This window comes from Acartia tonsa, chromosome 9 (genome assembly GCF_053477335.1).
Source record: "Acartia tonsa isolate MP-2025a chromosome 9, ASM5347733v1, whole genome shotgun sequence".
In the NCBI taxonomy this organism is placed as follows: Eukaryota; Metazoa; Arthropoda; class Copepoda; order Calanoida; family Acartiidae; genus Acartia; species Acartia tonsa.
The window spans coordinates 2,819,673-2,832,121 of NC_137268.1; the positions used below are offsets into that span (position 1 = coordinate 2,819,673).

The following is a 12,449-nucleotide window of genomic DNA, read 5'->3' on the forward strand; positions in this document are numbered from 1 at the left end:
GGGGCGAAGCCGCTAGTATTCAATAATTTAGTTCAAGGAAGAATTGATCTATGTTATGTAATAAGTAAATTATAAAGCAGTTGAGATCACAGTAATTGGCTTAAATTTGTATTGAAATATTGTTTGGTCAATTTTGTGCAGTGCAAGATTTAAATTTGGTCAAGCAGTTTGCATTATAGATGTATATTTTGACGTTCTGCTTACATTTAGTTAGATTTATCGGTATTGTTAAAAGCTTTCCTCGTATTCATTCGAATCCGGTGGATAAGAACCGGTTCTTATCCATACGAAAAAACTATGTCTAGCATCGTATTATATCCAGCTTTCTACGAATTTAAAAATGTACAATCAAAAGATTAAAACCAGTTTTTTAGCCCGTGCCTTTCGCACCTCGGGTCTAAAAAACTGGTTTTAATCATATAATTGTACATTCTATATCCGCGAAAAGCTGTTTATAATACGATGCAAGAAATAACTATTCCAGTGTGGCTTCGAAGCCGATTATTATCCGCTGGAATTGAACAGATTCTCAGAATCGTATTATAGACAATTTTTTATACGAATATTAAAATAAAAACATAAAATTAACAAAACTGGTTTTTATCTCATAATTTTTCATTTTGTTATCCACGGAAAGCTGTCTAAAATACAATGCGATAATTAAGTATTATTTATTTAGGTTTGTGCGTTTTTCAGTACTTTTTCTTAAGTTTATGAAAGTTAAACTCTTTTCTTTATAAAAACGTTGTTGGTATTTTGAAACCTTTCCAAAAGGCAGCGCCTGTATATTAACGTTGTAGTAGACAATATGTTTTTACTTACAATGTATTTCACATTTTTAAGAATACACAAAATACTCAACATTTTGACTAGGGATATGTAAATGCGTGTATAACATTTATTTAACGTTATTGTTATCGTAAACGCTATTACATATATATTCATATTTTAATTGCTGATGATGTTTTGGACGTAACCAATATCGTTATACACACAATAATATTTATCGTCCATTGTCTTATTCCTACAATCCATGATCACACCGAAAGTTTTTGACAGATTTCAAAAGTTATGTTATATTTCTAATTTCTTATATTGCTGTACTTTTTTACTTTCTCAGTAGCGAAGCCACTCTTTGACGTGTTTGTAATTATTGTTTCTTCCCACAAAAAAAGTAATATTTCATAGTCAGTTATAGCTAAATTGAATATAAAAAATAAAATTTAAAAATAGCAATTTTTATTTCTTGGGATGTCTAAAACGACCAAGTTAATATTTCTTGATTCACTTTTACAAGAGACAAATGAGTTGAAAATGATTGATAAAATTCAAATATATCTTCATGTCTTAGAATAGTGTATTTTTTAAAAATAGGTTGACAAATATAGTAACTTTAAAATCGGAAGTATAATCATAATACACTAAGACATTGTAGACTTCTATTTCTATTCGAATATTTTAATAAATGTATAAATGCCTTATTAATGCTAATTATGGCAAGGTATTATTTAACCTTATGCTTTAAACCAAGGCAAAATAGTTTTTATTCTGTTGCAAAATCCCACCCTTATATAAAAACAAATTATAAAATGAAATAATTCTAACTTGTTAATTGATGAAAAAGCAAATTTACTTTCTAAATTTGAAACTAACAATGTTGCTTTGTGTATGTGCCATCACTAACGCCGAATGTATCATATCAACAGAACATCCGTTACATACTTATCAGTAAAGCTAATTTTCAATTATTTCCCAACGATACCCTACAAATGCTCACTATAAATAAAGCGGAGCAACTCTATAATCATTACCAGAATGTCTTTACGTTCATTTTAAACATATTGATTTTTAATTTTTTAACAACTAATTTTTATGTGTTTTTGGAATAATGATACCTAGGACAACAAAGTACAATGTTATTGGCGAAGCATCTCCATAATCTTGTCCTAAAATTGTTAGTATGTCCTTAAAAATCTTCATCTATTTAAGCAGTTTTTGATCAAACTTACTAACAATTTTGTTTCTACTTTTGTTCATTTATATTCTGATTTTTCACTTCTGTCACTCTACAAGTGTTAATGTTTGTTAGTACTGTTTTAGAGTTTCGTTTTTAAGGATGTTGTCATCCTTATTCTATTTTTTTTACTATTGTGTCTTTTTGCAATTCTAAAAAACTTTGTGAGTAGATAAAATTGGGGAATTGATAGCATACCATTGTTTTTCCACAGAAGAGAGAATAAGGGGGTAGTTCACTACCATTTGGAAAAATATACTTTGGTAAAAGTTAGATTTTTATAGGATAAAAGGAGTGGTAAAATTCATGAATTACTGAAATAAGGAACTATTTTGTATTGGAGCATTTCTTTAGAATATCCTGGGCTAGATATGGTTTCCTTAAAGTTATATAATGGAATTTGTAAGACTAAGAAAACAAAATTTGGCCCATTAACTTTTTCAAAAAAGACCAGTTAACAGGAGACTTTTGAGGGTCCACTTAAACTTTCCTTAAGATTTCCTTAAATGTTTAAAGGTTAGCTTATGTCTATTTTTCAAAAGACAGCTACGGTCTCAAAAAAACTTGATAGTCAACCTGTCCTCCAGAAGTTATCCAAGTTTTTGAATCAGTTACCTTTTCCCTTAAACACGGATGTTTGTAACAGTATTGAATGTTAGGCTTTTCTGGTATTTTATCATTTCAACACGATTTAAAAAATAAAAGAACATCCTACTTCTACCTACATTTGTGTTACTAGCTACTACGCCCCTAGAGGCCTCTAGATAGCTTAATTCGACCTCTCCTCATCTTTTATTTTAGTTTCAAAGAGAAAAATATAATTTAAGGAGGAGAATTTTTTTTTTTTTGGGGGGGGAGTGTTTGATGGTACCCTCCCCTAAATAGCTATTAACCTTCTTAGGACCAATGAGAAGCTACACTGTGAAGGAGAACCGTAGCAAACTAGCAGAGATCCTGCGCTACAGACAAAAACACCTTACTACTTTATATTGTAGAAAGGATTTTCAAATACTCAAAGGATGACAACATCTACATGATGATATGAGTTACATTTTTTGCAACATTAGTAGAACATACTGATATTGGTAGAGTTCAGTTGTGGTTAGCTTGTTGCCATTCCATAATTGCGTCCATACAAAGCGGTAAATTTTAACCCAAGGAATTAGTTAAAATGGCAAAACTTGCCCATTTGCAATATTTCAGTTAAGTTTAGTGGTAAAAACAGTACCTATAACTTTAAAGTCAGTCGTGTGACATTAAAGTAAAAGTATCTAAAATGCCTTGGCTTAAAAACAGGTGCAACAGATGTTCAGTAATGTTGTGCAATTATAGGGATATTTGGCGTTTGGGTGTTATTTAAAATAACACCTGGATGGATGTATAAAGAAGGATATATCTCACATTTTTGGATAATTGACGGTACAGACAAATAATCTGTTCCTTTTAGGTGAAGATTTGAAACCAATTACATTATCTGGAACATTTTTTTCAGGTATGCAATTAATATGTTAATGTTAACATCCAATTAAATGCTACAATAGGCAATTTTCTATGTATGAATTAAGACTTCAACTATGAATAGAAAAACCGGTTTTTTTTATTTTCTTTAAATACTTCATTGTAAATCTTTGTATTTATTTTATATTATTTGATGTTTGATGTGGACATAAATATTGCCATTTGATGCAATAATTCTAGCAATCTGGCTATCTACAGGGTGTCTTTGCCTTTTTTGAAATAAGGAAAATTTTGCCAAGAGAAAAATCTAAAGCAATATTTTAACGTTTTGTTTTTAACTTACAATAGTCAAGGATAATTATTTTTGATAAATTAGTTGGTTTCAACTTTTAGTTTTTTTTAAATTTAACAAAAGGGTTTATCTGTTTTAGGATTTAAACGTGCCAACAAAATATGAATTAATTAATATTGAAATAATTTTGTACTGTATATGTGTTTTCACTATGGTTGATAACTGGTTTTAATCCAGCATATATTAATTGGATTCAGAACAATAGAGTAAAACATTAGAGGGAGAAAGGGTTAAAAAACTGTTTCTCCATATCGCAACCGTCTTGTGCAACCTTCTTATTGGGTCAAAAATCGACCGATGGTGTCGCTTATATTAACACAGCCAGGTAGCAGAAAATAATTTAGAAGCAGACGAAGGAGGTCTTTGAAAAATGAAGGAGGTAGTTGTCTGTATATACATCTATATATAGATCTGTTTTCAGAACAATGATGTAAAACTTCAATTTAACTTCAAACCAACCATCATAACAAAAGGGAGGAGTAGTTTGTGCTTGTAATGAACACAGTAATAGTGTCTGACTGATTATGACGTAACAAAAAAAAATAGCCAATGAGAGGCCGTTATTGACAAATGGTAAAATTTATAGTGGCTCTCATTGGCTATTTTTTTTGTTACGTCATAATCAGTCAGACACTATTACTGTGTTCCTTGTAATGCGTAAAATTCGTGAGTTAGCTTCATCGAAAACGATTATTAAGTCTAAGTGTTATTAAATATGCGTTTAATTATACCATGGATTTTGTCAATATTAAGAACATTTAGACTCTATGATCTCGTTCGATGACTAACTCACGGATTTTACGCAATACACGCAAAACTACTCCTCCCTTTGTCAAAAATTTATGTGTGGGGAAATATTGAAATTTTTGGGATTGAAATTTTTCACCCTGTACCCATCAATGATTCTAGCAATATAACTGCAACAAACTTTTTTACAGCAAAACAATAACAATAACATACACAAAAATTAAGACGAAGAAAGTTGCTCAAAAAAATTCCGACGTCGTAAAAATGACGGATGATGAGAGGAGGAGTGGGGAAGAAAACCCTAAAAAAGAGATGGATAATCCCTTATTTTTATGACGTCACATGCTGATTTTTTGAGCGACTTTCTTTGTCTTCCACAAAAATCTATCATAATTTCTTCTTTGCTGTGCCCCTAGCATCTATGGGCTCTGTATTCTAAGATTGAAAGACCAAACTATAAGAATCAAATAGCCTAAAACCCACATGAGACCTATAGCTTCCCTTAAAATAAAGAACTCTATCCAAAGCCTTACTACTTTGCATTCTAGATATTCTGAACCGGGAAAAATTGTCGTAAATGTAGGTTGCTAACTTGAAGATCATTCATTGGTCAGTTCGTTTATCCAGTAGGAGGTGAGGGGATGGGATAAAGGGAGTTGGTGTGGGGATCGTTATTTTATCCAGCTACAATTTTCACTTTATAAGAGTACACGATAATCTGGTATAAGATCCAAGTAATAAATCCATTGTTAAGTTATGGTTTATTTAGAAATATCTTCTGCTGGAAAATTTTTGGATTTTCTATTTTGTAAGAAAGAGTAGATTTTGTTTTCAAGTAAAAATAATAACATTATCTTATGTTTTTGCAATACAGTCAATATTTAACATTAATAATATAATAAACAAGGCATATGTAGTACCCAGACCCGAAATGTAGGTTAGCTGTGCAGTTATTTAGTATTCTTTGATAGCATTGGCCATTATCATCCTTGTTTTTCGGTTTTGTAAAAACTTTCTAATATATTTTGAGACAAAATGTTGAGAATCTCTTTATGAAGACAAATATACGGACACATAAATCATAATAAACAGTGATATGGAATTTTAAAAAAGTTTTTGTTCATTATTTTATTATAATGGTCATGATGCAAAGTATAAATTTGGAATAATTTAGCACTTTTTTTGCCATTTGAGGATTATTTTCAATGGCAGAAGAATTATTTATGGCATTTTGCCATAAACAGGTTTCTGCGGATATAAAAATATACAATTATAAGATTAAAACTAGTTTTGTCAGCCCTGAGATTCCTGAGGCACAGGCTAACAAAACTGGTTTCAATATTATGATTTTAAATTTTTATTTTCGTGAAAACTGGATATACTACGATATGATACGATACATGATTTTTCAGTATGGCAGACTACTGGTTCTAATCCAGTGGATATTAATCGGTTTCGAAGCCATACTGAAATATCTTTTTTCTTCAGTTGCCATATTCCTGCATCCTGTAATACTACTGAACTTGATAATATCCAAAGATCTAAAGGGATAATGGACGAAAAATTTATATTTATCCCCAATGACGAGAAACAAAATTTGCACTATTGTAGAGTAAAATAATTGTTTGAAAAGTTTTAACAATGCTAGTTTTAACCAACCAATACAAATTTAAAATTTTTTAGCCAGTTATTTTTACAGTCCAATATTCCAACCTCCCTTAAAAAATCTCAGAGAAAATAAGAGTTTTATAAAATTATCATTTTGATATTTTAGAAGCTTATGAAAAATCTGTCTGTAATTTTATTAGGAAGAGCGGGTATTTTATATGGATAATATGATGCATTTTCTAACAAAAGCCTACCTTAAATTCTTCTGAGATGGTATCAAAATCTGGCGCCTCTGTGGAAACTTCGCATCTGTACATTCCTCCGGTTGACAGCTGGACAGACGTCAGGTGTAGCTGGTGAATATTACTGTACTGTACCTAGTATAGATATAGTTATATAGTGGCTACACTACTAGACATACTTCCTATAGTAGGTATGTCAGGTGTAGCTGGTGAATATTACTGTACCTAGTATAGATATAGTTATATAGTAGCTACACTACTAGTCATACTTCCTATAGTAGGTATGTCATATGTAGCTGGTGAATATTACTGTACCTAGTATAGATATAGTTATATAGTAGCTACACTACTAGACATACTTCCTATAGTAGGTATGTCAGGTGTAGCTGGTGAATATTACTGTACCTAGTATAGATATAGTTATATAGTGGCTACACTACTAGACATACTTCCTATAGTAGGTATGTCAGGTGTAGCTGGTGAATATTACTGTACCTAGTATAGATATAGTTATATAGTAGCTACACTACTAGACATACTTCCTATAGTAGGTATGTCAGGTGTAGCTGGTGAATATTACTGTACCTAGTATAGATATAGTTATATAGTAGCTACACTACTAGACATACTTCCTATAGTAGGTATGTCAGGTGTAGCTGGTGAATATTACTGTACCTAGTATAGATATAGTTATATAGTAGCTACACTACTAGATATACTTCCTATAGTAGGTATGTCAGGTGTAGCTGGTGAATATTACTGTACCTAGTATATATATAGTTATATAGTAGCTACACTACTAGACATACTTCCTATAGTAGGTATGTCAGGTGTAGCTGGTGAATATTACTGTACCTAGTATAGATATAGTTATATAGTAGCTACACTACTAGTCATACTTCCTATAGTAGGTATGTCAGGTGTAGCTGGTGAATATTACTGTACCTAGTATAGATATAGTTATATAGTAGCTACACTACTAGACATACTTCCTATAGTAGGTATGTCAGGTGTAGCTGGTGAATATTACTGTACTGTACCTAGTATAGATATAGTTATATAGTAGCTACACTACTAGACATACCTCCATAAGGTGATAACTATACTGACATTACTGTATTATAACAATTATAGAGTCGCTGCGCTCTTTAATGTTATTTTAAAGTTTAAGCGTTTAAGAAGCGTTTCTTCGTATTTTTACAGTAGCTTTTCACCTATTTCTAGCCCCTGCAGGGGGCTCTAACCCGGCGGGGCCATTTGCCTAACAATCAAGGCAATAACCTAACACAATATAACCTTACCTAACCTAAAATAACCTATTAAAAGTCGTTTTGAAAATACGACGAATCGCGCCTTAAGGGGCGTTGCCACAAAACGGACTATTGCCGAAAATTGTATCTTTCAATCTTGGTGAAATTTACACTTTGTACCTCCTTAAATTAATCTCTAAAAAGTTTTCTTAAATGCACTTAGTTTAAAAGTCTCTTAAGTTTATTTTTTAATTTTCAGATTATAGAAAGTCAATACTCTGAAAGAGGAAAAATCCGGGAGGAAGGGATTTTACTTCTTTGCTAAAATCTATTATTTATTTGTTTATTATCAGAAGCACTTGTTCTCTATATAATTCCACATCAGAATATAAAAAAAAATGTTTTACATAAATCAACAGCGGAGATTCTTTTATTTCTTGCCTTAAAACTCAATTATTAAGTATGATATTTTTGAAATACTTCATTTCACATGAAAAAAATGACCAAACTGAATATTTAATCAATGAAATGACAAAAAACTAGAAGATTAATTTTATGATTTTTATTTTAATATTCGTAGAAAACTGGCTACAACACGATACGATACATAATATTTTCAGTATTGCCTTGACCCGGTTATAATCCAGCAGATAGTGTTCGGTTTCGAAGCCACGTTGAAAAAATACTTTATTCCCTGTAAAAAGTGTAATATTTTGTAACAGCTTAAAAGTTAAAGTTTTTTTAAAAGTTACAAAAATTAAGGTATATGTTGCTCATGAAAGAAATATTTCACAACAAACTAATTAATGTAATTGAAATAAACAGATTAGTTAGAATATTGCTTTATCATCTGAACAGATAAGTTGGAGCAAGATTAATAAATTGCCTCTACATATTATGACGTCATATGATAGAATAACCAATGAGAGGCCATCATAAATTTTACCATTGGTCAATTACAGTGTATACTTGGCCTCTCATTGGCTATACTATCGTACGACGTCATAATCTGTGGAGGGACTTTAATCATCTTCAGTTGGAGGCAAAAAGTTTTTCTAAGATCACCATATTCCTGACTACTGCTACTTTGTGTAATCAGCTAAAGAAAAGTTTTGGAATAAAAAATGAACTTGTTGTTAAACACGGATTTAGTGCGTTAAGTACATTGTAATCAGGCATCTTTAAAATATCAACAATTTATGTTGTTCAATTTCAGGTCTTGATTTTATAATAATAGACATATAGACACAGACAAGGTGACTTGATGAAGAGTAGATGTCCGGTTTTAAAAATTCTTAACTATAAGTTACAAGCGTCTATCTACAAGATTAAAACCAGTTTTGTTAGCCCCAGGGGGACAAAGGCTCGGGCTAAAAAAAACTGGTATGAATTTTATGATTTTTTTCTTCAATATTTGTGAAAAACTTTCTGTAATGCGATGCTATACATGTTTTTTTCATTATGACTGAGAATCGGTTCTAAACCACCGGATACTTATCGATTTCAAAGCCATACTATATATATATATTCCCTGAAGAGTAGAATCCAATCGGTTCAGTGGTTACCAAGATATTAAGGGTCAGACAGACAGACGGACAGACAGACAGACGGACAGACAGACAGACGGACAGACAGACAGACGTATTATAGATAAAGATAATGGCAATTTTTACAATATGATAAATGATTATGAAATGGTTGGGCAAACTGATAGAAAATATATAGAAAAGCTACGCAACGTAAAAAAGCCCTTGTTATAAAGAAAAAAAGATTACTAGTATTGCAAAAAAAAGTTTTCAAAAACTTATTTTTTATAATATATTCTTTTTTGTGTATGTTTATATAATTTAAATGGGATATTTATATACATAAGTAACAAAATAAATAAGAAAATATTTTTTTTTGAGATATATATTCAGGGCTGTTAGTGGGAAAATGACTAATAGTTTACACATTAGAGTAAACACTAGAGGAAGAAAGGGTTAAATAACTGTATCTTCCCATCGCGACCGTCTTGTGCAACCTTTCTATTGGGTCATTGAAAATCAACCAATGGTGTCGCATATATTAACACAGCCAAGTAGCAGAAAATAATTTAGAAGCAGATGAAAGAGGTCTTTGAAAAAGGAAGGGAGGTAGTTGTCCGTACATTTATCTATACTATAGATCTGTTTTTTTTACACAGCCTATGTATGCCTGTGAGTCATTATTTTTAAGGTAAGCTATCACTCCGGGGGCTCTTCAAACGTATTTTTAACCTTACCTAACCCAATATAAATAATTTTGGTCTTATCATATTTCAGATTATTCTAATATTCATATATCTATAAACATAACTGAAGAGAAGCTTTTTTAGCTTTAAAAACAACAATAAATGAAAAACGTAAACAACTTTTTATTGTATCTATTGTATAAGATCAATAGATTTTTATATATTATGCATACAGCAAAAAAAACATTTTGAAAACTACTTTTAAAGGTTATAACACACAAAGAGGCAATAAAAACAGGCATAAACTAAGCTGTTTTGGGCCAATGCATTTCCCCTATTCTATTCATAAATTTCGCGCACCTGACATAGCAGCAGTAGGAACCATTACCAACTTCTTTAGTTATGGCGCGCTGTTTGGCAGAGAATCGAACCAATCACCTTCATGATAACGTTCGGAAGCGCTACGTGTTACGCCACAGCCATGGTTAAACCCTAATAGGGTCAAACAGAAGAGATAGTTTAAATCTACTAAAACGTAACTTTGTTTAAACATCCATAAAAGCGAAGCTCTGAAACGGTACGACAAACGGACATTAACACTTGTATAGTGTCAGAACTGAATAATCAGAATATACAAGTATAAGAGTAGGAGCAAAATTGTAAGTACATTTGTTGAAAAACTGCTAGATATAGGACATACTTACATTTTTAGGACTTAATAAAAAGATTTGCTTCACTTTTAATATTGTACTTTGTTGTCCCAGGAAATACTATACCAAAAGTCAGATCAAACGGATAATTAGACGTACGGACATTCTGGTTATAGAGTTGCTACGCTTTCTAAATCGTACCTATCTACTACAGGAATCACCATGCAAAGTTTGAAATCAATAGGACAATTCTAACATGCCCAAATTAACGGATAAAACCTATCTATCTCGGACGAACGTACGGTCGGACCGACCCTAATCATAGAAAAGCTTTGCTTTTAAAAAGAAAATTTATAAAATAAGTTACATTTTTTTCCTTTTTTCAGACAATTATGTAAGAGAAATTTTTTCTTCGGCGAACAAAATATTTTCTCCTCTATATCAAAAGAATCTTGGATTTCTAAAAATGTGCCATTATCCCATTATGTTTAAAATGAACATTGTATGGCCACTTCTGTAAGTCTCTTTAACAATAGGTATTACTACTGGAATCCCATATCTCCAATTTACAGTTATTCTAATTGATTTTTGGTTTTAATTTTTCATTCTTTTATAAAAGGTAGTTAATGTCTCAACCTCATCAATAATTATTTTTTAACGTTTTAAAACAAAAATTAAAGTTTCAAGGGGAAAAGGCAAAGAATATACATAAGTGTTCCTAAAAGTCTTAAAATTCTAAAACAGTAAGGTGGTAACACCTATAAATACCACTCAATAATATGAAATTGCACAAAAAATAGTTGAAGAATTTTTAGAATTTGTCCGTGTATGTAAACTAAGACAATAATTGTTTGCACGGAATTTTCCTTGCAATTCTTATTTGAACTACAACCATTTTTTGTATTTTTCAACAACTAAAATTTGTACTTTAATAAACATAAGCTTCCCTATCGTTAAATTTAAGTATCGTTGCATGTAAAAATCATCTTATTTACCTCAAAAGAACAATCTTTCGCTTTTTTGTGACGTACGTATAAACATATTATATAGAGAAGCTGCGCTACAGAACAAAAAACTTACATCTATGATAACTCCTGGCACATCGAAAACAGTAGTTGGATGTTCTAGTTGTCCGGGCATATAGCGGTAGAACTCCCGTCCATTTTTATACCTAGATAGATAGATAGATAATTAGGTAAGATAGATATATAGAATACATGATAGATAGATAGATGGATGTTCTATTTGTCCAGGCATATACCTGTAGAATTCCCGTCCATTTTTATACCTAGATAGATAGATAGATAATCAAGATAGATAGATAGATATATAAGATATATGATAGATGGATAGATAGATGGATGCTCTAGTTTTACGGGCATATACCTGTAGAATTCCCGTCCATTTTTTACCTATATAGATAGATATATAATTAAGATAGATAAATATAAAGAAAATTAAGATAGATAGATAGATATATAGAATATATGATAGATAGATATATAGATGGATGTTCTAGTTGTCCGGGCATATACCGATAGAATTAACGTCCATTCTTATACCTAGATAGATAGATAGAGAATTAGGCTAGATAGATATAAAGGATACATGATAGATAGATAGTTGGATGCTATTGCATTAAAATCCTCAAAATAAAGTAACAGGATGTTTGTCCGTCCGTATGTCTGTTTGTATGTGTGTCTGTTTGTCTGTTTGTACCAAAGGATCTCGCTAACCGCTAAACCGATCGGGTTCTCATTAACAGGGTAGCTTCTCATATGTCCCGGGAAGTTTTATAACTATTTTGGGGAAGGGATACAACCACCCTCCCAAGATAATTCTCCTAGAAAAAAATTACCCCCCCCCAAAAAAAAAAAAAAATCTGAAGTATGGCTGAGAACCGTTTCTAATCCAGT

At 31.3% G+C, this 12,449-nt stretch overlaps 1 protein-coding gene across 2 annotated transcripts in view; it reads right to left on the reverse strand.

Moving 5' to 3' along the window:
- The window catches only part of LOC145327685 (uncharacterized), a 34,563-nt gene that overhangs the window by 8,130 nt on the left and 13,984 nt on the right, over positions 1-12,449 (reverse strand). For both annotated transcript variants that reach the window (XM_080171242.1, XM_080171243.1), the window contains 2 exons: positions 11,614-11,704; positions 6,434-6,556 (listed from right to left, as the gene is read on the reverse strand). In XM_080171242.1, coding sequence (XP_080027368.1) covers positions 6,434-6,556; positions 11,614-11,704 — 214 coding nt within the window. The remainder of the gene's footprint in view (positions 1-6,433; positions 6,557-11,613; positions 11,705-12,449) is intronic.